This window comes from Castanea sativa, chromosome 1 (genome assembly GCF_040712315.1).
Source record: "Castanea sativa cultivar Marrone di Chiusa Pesio chromosome 1, ASM4071231v1".
NCBI lineage: Eukaryota > Viridiplantae > Streptophyta > Magnoliopsida > Fagales > Fagaceae > Castanea > Castanea sativa.
The window spans coordinates 54,446,790-54,467,251 of NC_134013.1; the positions used below are offsets into that span (position 1 = coordinate 54,446,790).

Consider the following 20,462-nt stretch of genomic DNA (forward strand, 5'->3'; position numbering starts at 1 on the left):
TTATTCTTTTGCTAGAATTATGAACAAATGTTTGATAAGAAAATCACGTACCAAAAAAAAAAAAATTTGGGAAAATTTTTTAGGAACACCCTGGAAAAATTCCTGGAGCTGCCATTGTTAACAATGTAGCCCTTTTGTTTTTTTAGTTTTTTATCCATGAACTAGAGGTCAACGTAATAGGACCAGACCACGTTTAATTCATGTAAGATAAACATGTCGCCAATAAGAGAGCAATGCAACCCATAAAGGTTTTATTCTAATTTTTTATTATTAAAACTTCAAATTACAGTTGACATAATTATTGTTAATGGTAAATTATTCAATAATCTTCTATTGGATATATATATATATAGATAAATTCATCGTTAGATTACATTTTCTTCTTATATCTATGATTGTCCACAAGTCGAATTTGTGCCCAACCCAAACTTGAACCAATCTAAACCCATCGTTCATCAGAAAGAATAGTTGAATTTGGCGAGTCGGGTCTCCTTGAGTAGTAGCCAGTTGTCAGTCAGAGTTGGAGAAGAGACATCTAGCCAAAACTAGCCGGATTTGGCCAAACTTTTGCCGAATCTAGTGAGATCTTGTAGGATCTCATCAGATTTGACCAAATTTGACCAAAGAACAGCTCGTACCAATGAAGAACGGTGAGATCTTGATGTGGAGATCGGTCAAGTTGATTGAAATCAAGTTTTCACACAAAGATCCATTGGTATTAGTTTTTGGAGGGTGGAGACCTACTACAACAAACATGACCTATGGTGACAAAAAAATTTCTTCACTAAAACCCTTGATTTTGTCGCCTATGACATATGGTGATGAAATTGCTTTCTTCGTATAATCTTGGTCACCAAAAGTGCTAGTGACGAAAATTTTTGTCACCGAATCATTTGATTATTTGTAAACAAATAATCATAAGTGACGAAATTCACTTAATATTTTCTTCACTAAATACTGTATTTGGTGAAGAAACAATTTCATCACCAATTTTTTTCTTCTATTTTTTATTTCACCCTATCCACTAGTTGTGTTTTTCTTTTTCTAATTTTTTTCTTTCAATAGAATGGGTGACAAAATTTTTCGTCACCAATTGTTTTTTATTTTTAATATTATTATGATTTTTTCTTCATTGCATCAACTTGTTCATTTTCAACAACACATATATAAACAAATTATCCATAAAATCAAAAAATAAATAAATTGTTAGGGCCATATTTTTTATGTAATTGGCTAATTATTTGACAAAATGCATTTTACTTGTAATTTGGTAGATCTAAGTTGGGTTTAATGTATCAAGAAGTATGTTGTTCAAACATATCAAATGGTATCATTAAAGACATGAAGTTTGATCCAAGAAACAAGTGAAGAAAAGTTGTTTCATTAAAACTCGACACTAGCTGCTATCGAGGATTAATGGAGAAGCTCAACACAAGCTCGATCTATCGAGAATTACAATTTCAAATTTTGCAGATCTGAATTTCAGCCCATGATGACTTGAATGATTAGGGTTTCTCTCTCTACAACCCTAGTCATATATAAGGCTTATTTTAAAAGTCATCAAGTACAAAAACAGAGACATAGAACTCATATACTTTGTGTGAAGCTGCCGCGTTTGTGCATTATAGGGTTTTGTAACTAAGTGCTTCCTGATCTTCATTATTTATGAAGTGAAGAAATTTGCAGTCAACAACAATCAATCAAGTTGCTGGAGTTAGACACGAACTTGTAATCGCTTCATTATTGATTAGTGGATTCTTGGGACTGATGACCTTAAATTCACTTAGCGGGGTTTTTGCCTTGTGAAATGTTTTCCCCATTTGTCAACAAAATCATCGAGTTATTTTATTTTTTGATGCATATTAGTTATTTTGTGATTTATTTGTGCCTCCATGATTTGCATGTAATTTGACCTAATTAATCAACTTGGGTAATTGAATTAATTAATCGGGGTCAATCTATTATAACCTAACAAGTGGTGTCAGAGCGGACACACTCTAATTAAGTTTTAATCTTTGCTGTGTGATTTGTTGACCCCTTTTGGTATGGATCATGGACAATCCTTGATCGTACCTCCTTTATTTTATGATACTAACTATGAATACTAGAAAGTACACATGATAGTTTTTTTGCAATCCTTAGATGAAAAGCCTGGCTTGCTGTCAAAGTGCCATGACTAACGAGGAGTTTAAGAAGATCTCATCCATTGAGGGTGTTAAGGAAGCATGGACAATCCTTCAAAACACTTCTGGAGATAACAAAACTGTAAAAGATTCCAAGCTTCAATGGCTTACCACTAGCTTTGAAGAAATAAGGATGGATAAAGATAAGATGTTTGATGAATTCTATGTCAAGCTCAATGACATAGTGAATTCTGCCTTCAACTTAAGTGAAAAGATTCCAAAACCTAAGATTGTAAAGAAAATCCTTAGATTACTTCTAAAGCAGTTCCATGCTAAGATCACCACCATAGAAGAGTAAAAGGACATTGACACCATTCCTTTGATAGAGCTGGTTGGAAATCTGCAAACCTATGATATAGGTTTAGTGAGGATGAGCAAGGGGAGTAAGAGCAAGAATATAACTATAAAAGCAAAGAATGATGAAGGAGATGAGTCGTCTAAAGATGAGAACTCAAGGTTTAAATCTTACATCACCAGACAATTCAAGAAGTTCATCAAGAATGCGAATGTCAAGGCAAGAGATAAGGATCGCAAATAGTGTGGATTTTCTCAATCCAGGTCTTAAGATAGAATCAAGAGAGAATCCAAAGAAGTTGGACAAAGTAGCAACACTCCCGGTGGTCCAAAGTGTTATAGGTGTCAAGAATACGGACATATGAAGCAAGGATGTTTCTACCTATCTCAAGTCGATTGGCAAGAGCAAAGCCCTAGCTGCCACTTTGAGTGATACTGAATGAGAAGCAAATTCAGAGGACAGTGATCAAGAAGGAACATTCATGGCCTTCACAGCAACTATTGAATAGCCCAAGGAATTTGAAGAACTTGTTGATGAGGAAGAAGAATTGATGAAGTCAAAATTTGAGAAGATGGATGAAAAAGATGACATCCATACTGCCTACTCAAAACTTTACAAGAATTCTGAGAAACATGAAAAGCTTTATAAGCTAGCTACAAGGAAGTTGAGTAAAGTGGAGTTGGAACGAGAAGAACTCTCTACTAAATTAGATGAAGCAAATCAAACCATTGGAGCACTAAGGTTTGAGAACAACTTCCTGGTAGAGAAGACCAAGAAGTTGTATGCAAAGTTGTTTCAAGTGAGAGCTCAACTAGAAAGAGCTTCAAGTGCTAAGCTGGATGAAATGCTCAACTTTCGAAGGGCTATATCTAATAAAACTAATCTCGGGTATGATCACTCCCTCTCCTCTTGTAGTACTTCCTCTAGTACTTTACATAATGTCATTTTTGTTCCTCCTACTTCAAATGCTAAATCTAAGATAAATGGGCCTAAGATAGAATTAGCTAGTGAGGAGCACCTCCTAAGATTACTAAGAAAGAGACTAAGCAGAATAATCATCACTCTGCTAATAAGAAGTCTCAACCTAAGAAACCACATTTTTGTCACCATTGTGGAGCATCAGGACACACCCGTTCAAATTATTATAAGTGGCTTGCTACTTAACAAAGCAATAGTGTGTCATCCTTTGGAAGTCAAAATCAATTCCAAAATTCTTTGGCTCCTCTTGGAGAACTTCTTAAGGTTGTTCTTTTTCTAACAAACTTCAATGGGTTTAATCCTCCCTCTTATCCACCTAAGCAAAGATCTCAGAAAAAGAAAACTTCTCCTTTCTCAAGATCTCCTGTTTGGAAGGAAAATGACTCATTTAAGTGATTCTTTCACTTATCTTGCATTTCTATTGAACATTTGTTGTTTTGAGTCAGTCTAGTTTTATTGATTTTTAATATGCTTGTTTGTTTTTTTTTTTTAAGGGAAAATTTTGAAAAATACAAAAACAGTGTGTTTGTGTATACTAGTACTTGTGTACCTTTAGATGGTCAAATAAACTAAATGGGTTTAGAAGAGGGTCTGGGCCTTTTTGAGATTATTTGTTGAGTTTTAATACGTGTCGTTGATCATTTAGGTAAAGATTGAGAATATTTCATTATTGGGACCAAGGATCTCAACCAGGGGCGGAGCTAGGGGGGTCGAGAGGGGGCATTTGCCCCCCTGACCTCACCCAAACCCCACCCCCTCAATATATATATCTTTAGATTTATTATTTGCATTGTATATGTTTTTGTTTGCTTTAAGCTTATGGTCTTCAACTTTGCAATTGCATGTAATTGTACTACGGGGCTGTCATTCTTGGCTCCACTTGTAATAAACTTTTCTCGGCCGGTGATTAGTAAGAAGCTCTTTTAACTTTGTACAATAATGACTATATATTAATTGTTTTTTTTAATCTTTTACTTGTTTGAAAAATATATTGTTTGCAAAAATACACTTGTTTTTTTTTTTTTCTTGTGCGTAATGTTAGGCTCCACTTGTAATAAATCTAACGTTACGCACAAGAAAAAAAAAAAACTTAACATTTACATTAAATTTTATATGTTAATCAATTTTTTTTGTTTAATTAGTTAAGTTTTTTTTAATTATACTAATTAAAATAATTGAAATTGATCTTGTCTTCAACTTTTTATTTTCATCTTGCCCCCCCTAAATTAAAATCCTGACTCTGCCACTGACCTCAACTAAAGGCTGAAACAAAATTTGATATCTATGTATATAATTATATCATATAAAATATTGTTTTACCAACTCAGGAATAATAATTGATTTTAAATGAGGCAGTATTACAATTGTGTTTGGGTAAATTATATTTTAGAAAATTATACTCTCACTTGGAAAATTATTGAATATTCTAGGAGTACAATAAATGCGTACTTCATTCTGTCATATAAATTATGAGTCCCATTATGAATTTAATTAGTAAGACTCACAATTATGTGAGAGGGAAGAGTATGCATTTATGATACTCAGGAGTATTTAATAATTACCCCTCTCACTTGAGGTTTGTATAAATGCAGCATGCTCTCTTAAAATGTGAATTCACTAACAAAATATTCCATTTTAAAAAAAGATTCTTCCTCAGACTATGAATGAAATGACACTCCTCATTTAAGGTATGTATAAATTAACAGGAATAATTTTTTAGAATAGAATGTTATGTTATTGTAAAATGGAGTGTCATTTCATCAAGCGTTTGGGTGGAATATCATTTCGTAAAATCTAAAGGGAGGTTAGTGGTCTATGGTAGACTGAAGTTTGGGCTCTTAAATTAGCCTTGATGTTTTTGATGGTGTCAGAGGGATTGGTAGAGGGTGAAAGTTTTCTCAGTTGGTGTTTTCACAAATATTTGCACGTTATTGGTGAGATGGAGTGATGAACAACTCATCAATGATTAAGAGAAGTGGTAAAGGAGGGAAGGCTCTTTAAGTCTAAGAGATCAGGTGCGAAAAAGATAGTGTTCAAGGTTCTTGATCAGATACGGTAGTACAAATTTTTGGTGCACTCCCCATCTTCACCGTTCCCCTTTCACCCAAGAGTCCCACTCCAACAGGCCAACAAATCCATAACCCACTGAATTCCAAACATACAAAATACCAATGACCAAAAATTGTGCGCATACTCAGAATAAGGAAGCAAATGATCCATAGATTCCATGTTAGACATTTAGACCGTTTTTGGATACCGCTTATTTTGCTGAAATTGAATAATTATTGCTAAAAGAACTGTAGATAAAAGTAAAAGTTAGTTGAAATAGTACAATTAGACCCATAAATAGTGCCAAAAAGTGCAGTGAAACCCATAAATAGTAGAAAAAAATAAGCTGAATAGTAAAATAATTTTCATTTTTCATTCTAACCCAAACACACACTTACACATCCAACTATGGTTATCAAAATCGCAATTTGAAACATGAGACCGCATGATTTTATGATTCCACATCACCAAAACGTTTAAGATCGCACTAAGATGGTAAAAATAGTAGGATTGTATGAGATTCTACTGATCCTACCAAAATATCAGGTTTTTATTTTTATTTTTTTATTTTTAAGGATAAATTTTTTGTTTTGATGAAGCTTTAGGGGTTTTTATTTTTCTATGTTGTGATGGTATGACTTTTTATTTTTATTTTTTTTATATAATTATGTTAACCTAAGCAAATGCTTTCTAGTTTCTAGTTCACTTGTAATCAAAATGAAAGAATGTTCATCATTTCTAAATGAAGAATTTATATTGACTTTGCTACCTTTTAAGCAATAATGTTGTTAATTTTTTTTTATCAATATACCAATTTGTGTTCTAATATTACTAAAATGTTTTTCTTATATATAATTTTATTAGCATGCTTGTATTTGTATATAAGATTAATTGATTTTTTTGAGCATGCCCTATAATTGTTGCTGAGTGGTATAATTTAAATAGTTGAGTGTGAAGTTGTATCTTGATATCTTTTGTAATTCTAGTATACAAATATATAATGTCTACCTAGATGATTAACTGAATAATGATGATTAGGATGGTGACTATAAGAATCCTAGAATGAGAATAATTAAATGTTCACTTTACCTTAATATTCATATTGCTTTTAAATTTCATATTTTAGTTAGCTAGTTTCTATTTGATAACTTATTTTGGATTTTAAACTTGGAACTTGGAAAATATTTCCAAATGTGTTGATAAATATTTTGGTTTTTTTTTTTTTTGAGAAACACGCGCGCGCGCACACACACAAATATTTTGGTATTTGGTTATTAATTAAACATTGATTAAAGTTTTTAAATACATTGAGTCAAAACTTAAATATAATCACTGTAACGATGCATGACATGTAAATTACATCATATGATACAAATCTTTATTTTTTTATGGATAAAATCACAATTTATGTAATTATTCAACATACAAAGTCATTATTAATGTGTTTTTTTGCTTTAAATCTAAAAATATATAGGATCTTACGATCCACGATCTGATCATACGATTCATGATCCCAACTATATGCTACGATCCTATGTCAAATCCCAATTTTGACAACTTTGCATCCAACACCATTCAATAATACATGTATGAAGTTTCAATTATTTTTAGAATGACATATATTTATAGGTCCTAGTATGCGAATTCCAGCACCTAGACCGACCAGAACACTGAAATTGTTTTTAAAATAATACCAATACTGACCGCCAGCAAACTTACCCCCGCCTGAAACCACTAGTTTTGATCAGCTTTGGTCAGTTGGGTTGGTTTTACAATGTTTATTTACAGCCACCCGAGTCCTATGTCCCCAAATACCTCCTCATTGGCTCATTCCTGTTTTTCAAATCTCCCTTCAACATTAGAGTGGCAATCTTCCTTGTCATTCACACAAGAAGTTCATGAAAATGCATGGTTATAGAGACTGACATCAATATTCTTCTTTTTATTATTGGTAAGTTACACATGCACTCAATTGGTCTTGAACCCACAACCTCACCCTCCATACCATTATTATGGGAGGAAGTGCCAATTGAGTTATAGCTCATTGACTGGAATTGACATCAATCTTTGAACACATAAATTATGATATGCAGAGTACAAGAAGTTCACAGAAGCACAAAGGCCAACAATTAGATAAAAGGTTTATATTAGTTATGCAGTTCATATATTTCCTAGTTATGCAGTTATCACTGAAAGTTCTATTTCATGTTCTATTCAAATTTATATGTTCTTGATTTAGAATTTTTATGAACAAGTAACTTTATAAATAAAAAACAATTGAACGATAATCTTAAAACAGAGCATGACACCCAGAAACTACAATAACACTTTAAGAAAACAAAACTTAGCATACTCCTCTGCTACAAGCCTATAACAGCTACAGTCAAAGCCCCAACCTACAAAGCCAATAGGGCACCCTACCTTACAACAGTACAAAACAGAGCAACAGTATAAACAGACCTTGCTCTAAGCGCATACAAAATCAATGGAAGATATGTTCCAACCAATTACACAGAGCCCTATCTCATAGAATATTTGGCACTACTTAACAATAACTAATCTTCCATCTTACATCATGCTTAATATTGTCCAACAATAGCTTCCTTTAATAAAATATTGTTATTATATATTCTGGCATTGCGATGCACCCAGATGCGATACATTGCAACAACCTACATTAGCTTGAGCCTTGAATAGAGTAGCTCTAAATTCTCCTATCTTCAAGCTTATGAGCCCCCACTAGGAACACTTACACCAAGAGGAGCCAACTTTCTCTCACACAGTACCAGCAACTGAAACCAAATTCTACTAGTGAAAGAACTTTCAAAACACAGGTGATCTCAAATCTCAATTGTGTTTCTACAAAACAAACACAAACAACACATCACCAACATAATCTGTTTTAAAAGCCTTTCCCAAGCTGATTGCCTAATTAGAAAAGCTAACCAACAAATATGAATATTTGGGAATGAAAGGATTATGCCTTTCCACGAAATTACTTCTTCATGCTTGACTCTAATTTCATTCCAAGCAAAAGAATAAGTGTAGGCACCAGACATAGAAATTACCCATTGCACTAAATCAACATTTCCCATGTATCCTACTTATGCCTGCTTGTAGGAGCCCCATCACTTCAGGTCGAGCATCGGGGCAAATCCAGTGACAATCTTTTAACATACTAGATACTTTGGCATCCAAGGAACTGGCAGCTTTAACAAACAGTCTATGACCAAACTTGGGCTAAAGCACCTTCAGGATGCCAATTGCCGAATGTCCTCTCACCAATACCAAAGGAGTGTTTAACAATGGTCTAGCAATATCCCAAAGCTTAAGAATCTCCTCCAACAACCCCATGAACAGCCTTGCGTAACATACCAGAAATTTCTACTTTTTTTTTTTTGATAGGTAAGAAAAATTGTATTAAGAAAAAACTACTTCATTAAAAAAAAAAAAAAAAAAAAAAGTAGGCAGAGAAACAGCACAAGTGTCAAAAAGAAAACAGAAAATTATGAAAAGAAGAAAGGGAATCGAAAAACAGCGGAATGGATTCCCTAGAGGTAAATCTCCACACGCGAGACCAATCAAACAAAGTTCCTGCAAATACAGCTAGGAGCTTATCCACTGTAAACGTCAAATCTTCAAAAATGCGATTATTTTGCTCCCTCCAAATAATCCACATCACACAATGTAGTACCAAATTCCAAATATTTGAAAAGTGCTTTCCCAACCAGTTTCTCCAACCTGCCAATAACCTTCTTGGGTAAAACCCAAGTAACACCAACCGATCTAAAGGCAAAACTCCATAACCGAGAAACCTCCCCACAATGCAACAGGAGGTGAACAACACTCTCCCGGGTCACTACACTGACAGAGGCCACAACAATCCATAATAGCAAAGCCCTGTCTCCTCAAATAATCATCTATGAGAATCTTCCCCCACGCAGCTTTCCAAATGGAAAAAGACACTCGACGTAGAGCCTTTATACCTCAAATGCTTTTCCAAGGAAAAGTAACAGAGTTAGAACCCCTCAAAGCACCATAAAAGGACTGTATGTCAAAATCCCCCTTCGACCCCAAACACCACCTCGTCCTATCAGAGTCCTCAATAGGAGAATTTTGTGACTCCAAGGTATGAAAATAGGCCCACACCAACTCCATCTTAAGAAGCTTCTAATTTAGATTAGTTCTCTTCATATGTTTTATTTGTCCAATAGTTTACAGGAATGAGATGCACTGCAGCAATGACCAATGACATTTATTTAGTTAGAATGCGAGTCTAGTTGTGGTTTTGGGCCTTTATACCTGGACATAGTTGTCAAAAGCCTGTTCTGCTCGTCAAATTTTCCAAAATTTTATACTCTCCAAAATAAGGAGTCTGTCCCGCTAAGATATGGGCCAACAACTATATAAATAGCATTCAAACTGTCAATTAGTCAAAGTAAAAAATGAGTGTTTACAGCAGCCTTGAAGCCCTTTTGAGTTCAAGAGGGGTGTAATGCTTTCTTCCCATGACTGCTAAGGAAACCTAGGCATGATTGCCAATGTTTCTTCTCATATTTTCTTTTATAGTAGTTAGACCATTGAATTCCATTCCCAAATCCATATTTTATTATGTCCCTTCCATGCCTATGCCTTTCAACAATAACCCACCACCAATAAATATCCAATACGAACTGAATTCTAAACGAACCAACATCATATTTCCTATCAGAGAAACAAACCTGTTCTACATCACATACACAATTATACTTGACTGTGACTTACAACTTACTGATCACAACCTCATCCTAATGAATATAAAAGATACTCAAAAAACCAGTGATCCAAATAATTCTTACCAGACACAGTTCAAAAGGTTCCTAGTATGAATCTTAATATATTTACGGCGAACCCATCTGTAAAAACTCTTCCACCAAAGAAACAATTAGTTCGGCAACCTCCCCACCCCAAGTCTTGGAAGCTCAATCACAGAAGAAATTCTAGTGAACTTTAAATCAAGGGAGGGAGATGAGACAGATTATTTGGATGGAACATACAAAATCCAAAGCAGGCAGAGAAAGTTAAAAAAAAAAAAAGAAAAAAAAAGAAGAAGAAGAAGATGCGAAAAGATTGTCACATCATGGGATCATGCAATATATTGTCCATACACTAACTAAACCAAACAGTACTACCAACTCATTATTGTAGTTCGGCTCACAGAGTGACCTGGTTGAATTCTAAACGCAAGAAAGTCAGACATGAGACATGGTCCCAGACATTTACACACTACCCTTTATTGGGTTCAAATGTAACTTTTATCAATGTCATACCTTTTAATAACTTTCTAATGAACTTATTTTTAGACCAATCCATGGTTGGATTATATCTCTCTCCCTATACCTAAATATCTAATGCTTACAACATATCAAGATGATTAATACAAAATTCGGCGTTCATGTAAGATTTCTGATAAAATAACACTACTGCATAAAACATAGCATTTCATAATTCAAAATTTATCCAATTACGCCATGATTCGAAATAATGGTAAAGCTTATTATTAGTAGTAATTTTGATCAGGCTTTGGGTTTTTTATTTTTTTTATTACTGGTAACATAAATACTACTAGTAAATACCATCAAAGACTCGTAGATTGTGGCGACGGGACTACGTAATCAACGACGACCACACGCTCCAGGTAATCCCTAACCTTATCCTTCTGTGAATTCACAAACTCGTGATTCGAATCCACGGCTTCCAATTCGCTAACTCCAGGATAAACCGCGAGTGAGGCCAGCGAGTACCCCTTTGCTCTGGCGGGCGAGAAGTTTTCTCCATAAGAAATCTGACTAATCTGTGGGAAGCTATCTTTAATTCCTTTTATAGCCCTGAAGATCTCGGATTTCACATCCTCGCCCAAGTTCTCCTTGAGCTTTAACAAAGTGAGTTTTACGGCGGAACCAGAAGGGACCGAGTCCACGTGGCCGTCATCGGAGGAGACCCAATCGACGGCCATGATGTCGTCGATTATGGGGAGGACGTTTTCTTTGACGACGCTGACGTGGCTAGGGTTTGGTGAGGGTGAATCCTCCACCAAGTTAGTGGTTGTTTCAACTTTCAAGTTTCAACTAGAGCTATCCACAAGTCGTTCGGATTGGGTTTGGGCTCAACCGCATCCGACCCAACTTGATTAGATGGAATGACCCTTAACATGTCGCCGACTGAGAGGATGATTGAATTGGGTAGATTGGAGCTTCAACGAATGGCGGGTAGATCGATCACAATTGAAGAATTGGAAATCGACGAGAATTTGGCATGAAAAAGGTGAAAAACAGCCGAAATCCAGCAAGATCTCAACCATTTTCCTTAAGATCTCGGCTAGATCTAGCGAAATCGCTGGATCTAGCCGAGATCTTCCTAAAAATATCCCAAATCTCGTCGGAAAAACCTATGGGGTTGCGATTAGTTTAGGTTACTCGGGTTTTAAAGGAGGAGAACCAACATCCAACCTGTTAATCTTGGTTTTGGAGAAATAAACCTGCTGCCAACCATCGAATAAGTTGGTTCAGTCAACGGTTGGTCAGGTTTCGTTGGTGGTAGCGAGTGCGTTAAGTTCGGCGGGTGGCTAGACAGCCCTAGTTTCAACAATAATTTTTAGCCTATCTTTTATCTCAATATATATATATATATATATATATATATATCCTAATATTTCCATTAGCGCTTTTTTCCCCCTTTTTATTAAATAGTAAAAATGGCATTTTATAAATGTTTATCCATCATTATATATAATTTTTTTTTTCTACTAATGTATTTTATACATAAAACATAATGTAATGTTTTTTCTTTTAGAAAAGTAAGAATATTATTGGTTCATAAATGAGATACATCATGATCCAATACATGAAAAACAAGGAGGTAAATTCTTCATCCATTAAGGCTAATTGGTTTCTTGAAAAACAAAATATAAGGCTAATTGTTGTGCTACCCTATCACAAGACTTTGACACAAACTGAAACTGATATGACTAGGTTGGAAACAAACAACAACTAAAACACATCTTCAACCAGTTGAGCAGCTCTTGAGTTAGTCACTTAGTGCAGGTCCATTGTTGAAAAATACTCATTGAAGTTCTATCCTATTGTGAACTAAGATGATTGGAAGATAGTGTAGTCAATTCGAGATGACTAATCTCCTAAACTTGAGAGAAGAAATAGACATTTTATGATCATTTTTCTGCTTCATTCATTATTCCTAAGTACATAAATATTAGTGAGGAGATAAGCTTCATCGCTACTGATGATGCAATAAATCAACAGTTGAGCTCCTCGTCGTAGCAGATGGACGATCCTGTGAATGAGGTCGTCTCTGTTGATGAGAAACTTGCAAAATGAATTGGATGGAAGAGTAACACACCGGTGTGGCGTCAGCCAAACGCCCCTGATGCTTAAGTCAGTAAGGGAGAAAGATTCAACGGCTAGTGTGTTACAGAATCTTTGTCTAGAGGCCACAGCTCATTCTATGACCATTGCTCTGTCAGTTACGTTTTGTCATCAAATATCGTAATAAATGTGTAACGTTTTCTCTGAGTGAATGACGATCTCCGTATAATGACGATCATAAATTTCTGGTTTATCAACTGCCCCCTTGTTCGTTACCCCGTCTTTTAGACGAGATAAGAACAAATTCGTCTGATGCTTCGTATTTCATGTGCTTTGCATTTATGACGATTTGATGTCTAGGTGGTTAGGCGCCACGTGTACGGCTAGGATGTGTTCAACGTGCAAACATGTCTCGGTTTTCCCGCGTGAGTTTTGGTCACTTGTTTTGCGTTTTTCCCTCCTCTTTCCTTTTTCAGTATTTTTCCTTATTTAGTTCTCTGTTCTAGGGTTTGTTTCTCGTCTGAGCTTCCTTTCTCTGTTCTACGTTTCCTGGTAAGTCCTTCATGCTTCTTCTTCTTTTTTGATTCTTCCATGGTAGATTACTCTGCTATTAGAGCAGATTGTCCTTCCATAGCTTTCTTTTTTGCTCATTTAGGTAGTTTACTTGAGTCCGTTGAGGGGAGAGTCTTAAGACGATCAGTTCCTTCGTAGGGAAGGACTGTCCGTATACTTCTGTCCTTTCTTCCTTGTTTCCTTTAGTTTCCCATCCTGCTGAGGTAGCTAGGTTGTTGAGGATGTCTGAGGTAAGGTCTAGTGACCTGGAGACGGGGTTGTCCTCGTCTGATGATCGTGTGGTCTCGGAGGCCAAATCAGTTTCTACCCCCTATAAGGCCTGGAACATCTCATGTTCTCTCTTTGAGAAGGACGAGAAGCAGATTAGGGATAGATTTGGCTCTATAAAAGTTAGGATCCCGAGTGACGAAGAAAGAGCTTGTCACTCGTATATTGATAAGGTTTGTTTCTATGAGGCCGATTTTACTAGCGGCCTTCGTTTCCCTATTCATCCCTTTGTTAGGGAACTTTTTTCCTATTTGCATCTTACTTTGATGCAGTTGGTGCCTAACTCTTAGTAGATCCTTGTTTCTTGCATAGCGGTATGGATGTTTGTTGATGAGGGTGATGTTATTAAAAGGGACGAATTCCTCCATTTTTATCGTCTGAAGAAGTCTAAAACCCCCGACTATTATGAGTTTAAGTCATGGGATAGGGCTTTTAGGTTAATCCTTGATTACCCCTCATCTCTCCGAAACTGGAAGCCAAATTTCTTTTATATCTCTAGAAGTGGTTGGGAGTTCATCCTTGGTGAGGATTTGGACGACGCCCCCAAGTTTTTTCGTAGCTGGGGAGTTCCCGTGTCTGGTGTGTCTTCCAAGTCTTTTTAGCTATTTTTCCCTTTTTTTAGGAGTGACGGTGATAGGTGACTTACTCATATTCTTGTTTGCAGTTGCCCAGTGTCCTCGTCTGAAGGAGAGGTACCAGCTTCGTGTTAAAAAGGTAAGGGAATATTTGGAGACCGTTAAGGATTTTGACGAGCTTATCTCTCCTCAATCTTTATTTCTTCATTTCTTGGGCCCAAAACCGTCTACTAAGGTTCGGAAAGATTTGGAAGTTGTGAAAAAGAGTAAGTGCTTCTTTTCCTTTTGTCTTCTTCTTATCTCTCCTCTCTTCTTCTTTTTTTTTTAACCTTCTCTTCGTCCTTTTAGGAGTGACTACTAGGTTTTGTAAGTAGAAATTAGCTGAAGTTCAAGAGAAGAAGGCCAAGGGCGGAACCGTCAGTGGCCTTTTGTCCAAGAAGAAGGCTAGTGTTGTTGTTAAGAAAGATCCCACGAAAATGCCTCCCCCTACTAAGTGTCCTGCCTCTCCCACTTTGTCACTAGAGATGATTGCCTCTAATGGAGAGGAGATTAGAAAGAATAAGAAAGCTAGTAGTAAATCTTTCCTTCCTACCTTTTGGGACAATACTGATGCGGCAACTTTGAAGGCCCATGTGGCACTTTTTGTGGATGATCTGACTCCTCTGATGGCGAAGTCATCTAGTGAGGTGATGTCGTCTCACATACAAAAGCTTGTGCAGGTATGTGCCATTGGTTGTCTTTGTTTCTTCTTTTTTCTTTCGCTTTATTTTTACCGAGGGAAGTTTTTGTAGGCTTTGGGGGAGTCTCTTTTTGTTTCTGGAAAACTCTTGGATTTGGAAAAGAAAGTGGCTGCGTCCGAGCCTTTGATCAAGTCTTTGTCCACTAAGAATGATACGTTTAAGAACAAGGTGGCCATCCTTGTTGCTAAAGCTGAGATTGACTAGGAGCGTGTGGCAACCTTGGAGAAGAGTCTACAAGTGGAGGACTTCCGCAAGCTGAAGGACAAGCAGATTGGTGACCTGGAGCTGAAGTTGCAGAATGTTGGGACCACGGCGGTACAAGATTTTAAAGACTCTGATGAGTACTCTAATGAATTATGCAAGTACTATGTGGAGGGCTTTGATCTTCTTCTAAAGTGGATTGCAAAGCATCATCTTGGCTTGGACCTTTCTGACTTGGTTGTTGACGATGTTGAAAAAGAGCTTATGTCTAATCGTCCTTTTGAGGCTACAACGGAGAATGTGACGGAGGAAGCCACAAACATTGCTAAAGGAATGAAGGAGGCCACTGTTGTAACCCCTGCAGACCTAGGCAGTAACCTTTTATTTTTTCTACTTTTATTTTATTTTATTTTATTTTTTTTGCAAGGAAAGAACAATATTTCTCTTTGGGCTCGTTGTTTTGGGCAACTAAACAATTCTTTTGGAATGATTTTCTATTGAGTCATATTTGATTCTGGTTGAGCAACTTTTTTGTGCTAGCTTGTATATGAATAACTCTTTGAATCTGGTTGTGTTGGAATGATTTTCTATTGAGTCATATTTGATTGACGACCTTAGTCGTGTTTGAACAACTTAGTATTTTTTTTAGTTGTGTTTGACTAGCTTTTTATCGAGTCATGTTTGAATGACGATCTTAGTTGTGTTTGAACAATGTAGCATTTTTTAGCTGTGTTTGAATAGCTTTTTGTTAAGTCATGTTTGAATGACGATATTAGTTATGTTTGAACAACTTAATACCTTTTAGCTGTGTTTGAACAGTTTTTTATTGAGTCATGTGTAAATGACGATCTTAGTTGTGTTTGAACAACTTAGCATTTTTCAGCTGTGTTTTAATAGCTTTTTATTGAGTAATGTTTAAATGACGATCTTAGTTGTGTTTGGACAACTTAGTACCTTTTAGCTGTGTTTAAATAGCTTTTTATCGAGTCATGTTTGAATGACGATCCTAGTTGTGTTTGAACAACTTAGCATTTTTTAGTTGTGTTTGAACAGCTTTTTATTGAGTCATGTTTGAATGACGATGTTAGTTGCATTTGAACTACTTAGTATTTTTTAGCTGTGTTTGAACAGCCTTTTGTTGAGTCATGTTTGAATGACGATGTTGCGCTCTACTCATGACTCAGAGTCGTGGTATTGGAGCTTCTTTTAAGTTAACCATTTTTTGTTTTTTCTTGAGTGACGATTATGTTGGTTGTGTTTAAACAACTCTGATTTAGTCGACTTTGGTAGTTGTGTATGAACAACTTCAATGACTATGATGCCGTTGGTTGTATGCAAATTGCTTTTAATTTGAAATTCTAATGACAGAGATCCTTGAGACGTCTCCTAAGGATGACTCCAAAGCATTGCACACATTTTGATAGTGATAAATCATGGATAATCATTGATAAATATGCATGGATAATGCTTTCATGTATTATTGATCTCATGAATGACGAAAGTAATGGTTGTCATACATATTGATATGAAAATTAAGCAACTTGAAAACGTAAAGCATTCCTTACTGGTAGTATTTCTTCAAGTGTTCTATGTTGTTAGGACATATGTGATTTGATGTTAGGAACATATTTCAACAATTTATGTATTGGCTAATCCTTTGACAAAACGCACTTTACTTGTAATTAGGTAGATCTCGGATGTGTTTAATACTTCAAGAAACAAGGTTTCAAGTTCAAGTGTTAAAGCCATGCAATTCTGTCCAAGAAAAAAGTGAAGAAGTGCTGAATTTTAAATCTCGACAGCTAGTATCTAACGAGGTTTTAAAGCTGCTGAAGCCCGTGGCTCAACAGCTAGCTCGATAATTGGCTATTTATCAAGGTTTATGAAACTCAATTTTTCAGGACTGTTTTTCATCCAATCCGTGAGTATGTGTTTGGACTTTCTTTTCTCACAACCCTAAACATATATAAGGATTATTTTAAGGGTCGTATCAGGTTACATAGTTAAGAGCACAGTTGCACAAGAGCATAATTCCACAAGTGTAACCGGAAACCTAGTTTACCCTAATTCTTGAAGAAGTTGTTGTATTTGTACACCATAGGGTTTTGTGACCAAGCAACTTCATGATCTTCATCATGTGATGAACTGAAGAACTTTGCAGCCAACATCCTTCTTAAGTTAGTGATAAAGTCACATATTAGGATCCGCACATCTTTTGGTTAGTCATGTACTGGAAAATGTGTAATACAAGGAGAGATTGTCACTACAGAACAAGGCCAATTGGGTATTGGGATAAGGGTTCAACTGTAGGTTGGTATAAGGTACTGAGATTCCTTTACTTGTAACCGCTTGTTTTAACAATAGTGGATTCTCGGGAGTAGTGACCTTAAAATCACCTGGTGAGGTTATTGCCATATAGGTTTTCCCCATTCGTAAACAAATCACTATGTCATTTTATTCCCGCTGCATATTTAGTTATTTGGTGATTTGTTTGTACTGCCACGCTCATTGCATTTAATTGAACCTAATTAATTCACTTGGCTAATTAATTGGTTAATTTATCACAAGGGGTTAATACATTTTTGGTCTATCATATGTTCTATGATCGAGGCAATTCTTGGCCGTCTAAAGACTTCAGGTAGTAGGAGCCTTCTCTAGAATAACAGATTACTTCGTAGGGTCCTTCCCAAGCTGGCCCTAACTTTCCATGGGATGGGTCCTTTGTTGCTTGTGACACCTTCCTAAGCACGAGGTCTTCTGTGTTGAACCTTTTCACTCTGACCTTTCTGTTGTAGTACCTAGCCATTGCTACTTTATGTTTAGCTATTTCCTTCATAACTTCTTCTCTGACACCATCAATTAGGTCCAGACTGTTGTTAAGCTCCTGCTGATTTTTCTGCTTTTCATATGTTTTGACTTGGAAGCTCGTCAGTCCTACTTCCACAGGTACGACGGCCTCCGTGCCAAACGTTAGTTTGAATAGTGTTTCTCATGTTGGAACTCTTGTAGTCGTCCTATATGCCCAAAGGACATTTTGTAGTTCTTCAAGCAATGCCCCTTCAAGCTTAGTTTTGATAATTTTGAGCAAGCTTCTGTTCGTCACTTCTATCTGGCTGTTGGCCTGAGGGTGTCTTGGAGAAGAGTAGTGATTCTTGACTCCTAAGTCTTGGCAAAATTTTTGAAACTAGGGGTTGTCGAACTGCTTTCCATTGTTTGATATTATGACGTGTGGGACTCCAAACTTGCAAATGATTTTTTTCCATACAAAGCTTGTGACTTTAGCCTCTATTATCGTCATTACTAACTTTGCTTCTACCCATTTTGTGAAATAGTCAATTGTGTTTTTGGAGTTTTGTCAGGAAAGTTTCTTGAGTTCATGGTTTCACATAGGGGAATTGAAGCAAATCCCAATAAAATTCAAGCGATACTGAATATGGAACCACCAAGGAACATCAAAGAAGTCTAATCTCTCATTGGACGAGTTGCCGTTCTCAACAAATTCATCTCTAAAGCTACTGATAAGTGTTTACCATTTTTTAAGGTACTCAAGAAGGCATTCGAATGGATAGACGAGTGTCAAAATGCCTTTCAAGGCCTTAAGGCTTACCTCACAACAGCCCCTCTGTTGAGCCCGTCTATACCATGTGAAGAATTATATTTGTATTTGGTAGTGTCTCCACATGCAGTGAGCTTAACATTAATTAGAGAAGAAGGAAAAATACAGAAGTAGGTTTATTATACGAGCCGAGCACTAAGAAGAGCGGAAGGACGATATCCTATTATGGAAAAGCTAGCCTTTGCTTTGGTCATAGCTTCTAGGAAGTTACAACATTATTTTCAGGCTCATGTCATCAATGTCTTGATAGATTATCCACTCAAGAAGGCAATGAACAAGTTGGCAGTCGCAGGATGACTAATCCAATGGGCTATAGAACTTAGCGAGTTTGATGTCAAGTACCAACTAAGAAGCGCTATAAAGGCTCAAGCATTAGCAGATTTCATTGCTGAGTTCACTCCCAACCAAGGTGGGTTAGATGAGATTGATGAAGCTCAGAGGTGGGTCGCCTATGTAGATGGTTCATCCACATTATATGCAGGAGCAATTAGAGTTGTGCTAAAATCCCCTCAAGGGGACAAGTTGAAATATGCAGCTCGTCTACAGTATCAGACAACTAAAAATGAAACTGAATATGAAGCTCTCTTTAAAGGGTTGGAAATGGCTAAGTACTTAGGGGCAGAGTTAGTAGTTGTCCAAGGAGATTCTCAATTAATCATAAATCAAGTGAATGGAATGTGTGAGGCTGGGGAAAACCGGATGAAGAAGTATCTTAGCAAGGTGAAGCGGCTTGTCAAAAAATTTAAGGAAGCCACTTTTGTTCAAGTCCCAAGAGAGGAAAATATGGAAGCAAATGTTTTGGTAAAAGCAGCTTCGGCAAAGGGGGCTATGGAAAAGTATGACAAAGTTCGGTACATGCCAAGCATAGACTTTCTAGAGGTACAACAAATTAAAGGAGAAGAAAATTGGATGACTATAATAGTACTTTACCTCAAAGATGGAAGGCTTCCTGTGGAAAAGGACGAGGCTAGAAAGTTAAGAATCAAAGCTGCTAAGTATATCCTCATAGACAAGGTATTATATAAAAGAGGCTTCTCTCATCCCTACTTAAGGTGCTTAGTTCTAGACGAGTCAAACTATGTGTTGAGGGAGGTTCATGAAGGAGCATGTGGAAACCACTCAGAGCAAGAGTGCTAGCCCAAAAAGTCGTCCGTGCAGGTTATTACTGGCAAACTATTCAAGCAGATGCCAAGGCTTATGTCAAGGTGTGTGACCAATGTCAACGTTTCAGCAACGTCCCTAAACAACCATCAGAGTATCTCACCCCAATGATGGCCCCGTGGCCCTTTGCGCAATTGGGACTGGATATCTTAGGTCCATTCCCACTTAGAACTAGGCAGATGAGGTTTTTGGTAGTAGGGATCGACTACTTTACTAAATGGGTGGAAGCTGAATCCATAGCCAAGATCACATAGCAGAATGTCAAAAACTTTGTTTGGAAGAGCATCGTATGTAGGTTTGGGGTACCTAGGGTATTAGTGTCTGACAATGGACGATAGTTTGACAACACACCTTTTAAAGAATTTTGCGAGCAATTTGGAATCAAGAATCATTTTTCCTCACTCCCCACCCACAAATACATGGATAAGCAGAAGTTGCAAACCGATCCTTGTTGAAAATCATC

At 36.5% G+C, this 20,462-nt stretch overlaps 2 protein-coding genes across 2 annotated transcripts in view; both read right to left on the minus strand.

The window, feature by feature from the left end:
* Positions 1 to 7,813: 7,813 nt before the first annotated feature.
* Positions 7,814 to 20,462, minus strand: part of LOC142621482 (stress-response A/B barrel domain-containing protein UP3) — a 55,712-nt gene continuing 43,063 nt past the window's right edge. The window contains exon 2 of the mRNA XM_075794734.1: positions 7,814 to 8,297. The gene's annotated coding sequence lies outside the window, so the exon portion shown is untranslated. The remainder of the gene's footprint in view (positions 8,298 to 20,462) is intronic.
* Positions 10,596 to 11,697, minus strand: LOC142629921 (stress-response A/B barrel domain-containing protein UP3-like). Its single transcript, XM_075803973.1, has 2 exons — positions 11,656 to 11,697; positions 10,596 to 11,572 (listed from the first exon to the last, which is right to left on the minus strand). The coding sequence occupies exons 1-2, from the start codon at positions 11,695 to 11,697 to the stop codon at positions 11,123 to 11,125; spliced, it is 492 nt and encodes a 163-aa protein (XP_075660088.1). The 3' UTR covers positions 10,596 to 11,122.

Bases quoted from the DNA above. Each gene is read 5' to 3' on its own strand.
- LOC142629921 (XM_075803973.1), bottom strand. From the start codon at position 11,697: ATGTTAAGGGTCATTCCATCTAATCAAGTTGGGTCGGATGCG. The intron at 11,573-11,655 runs GTTGAGCCCAAA...AACTTGGTGGAG, and splicing joins ATCAAGTTGGGTCGGATGCG to GATTCACCCTCACCAAACCC.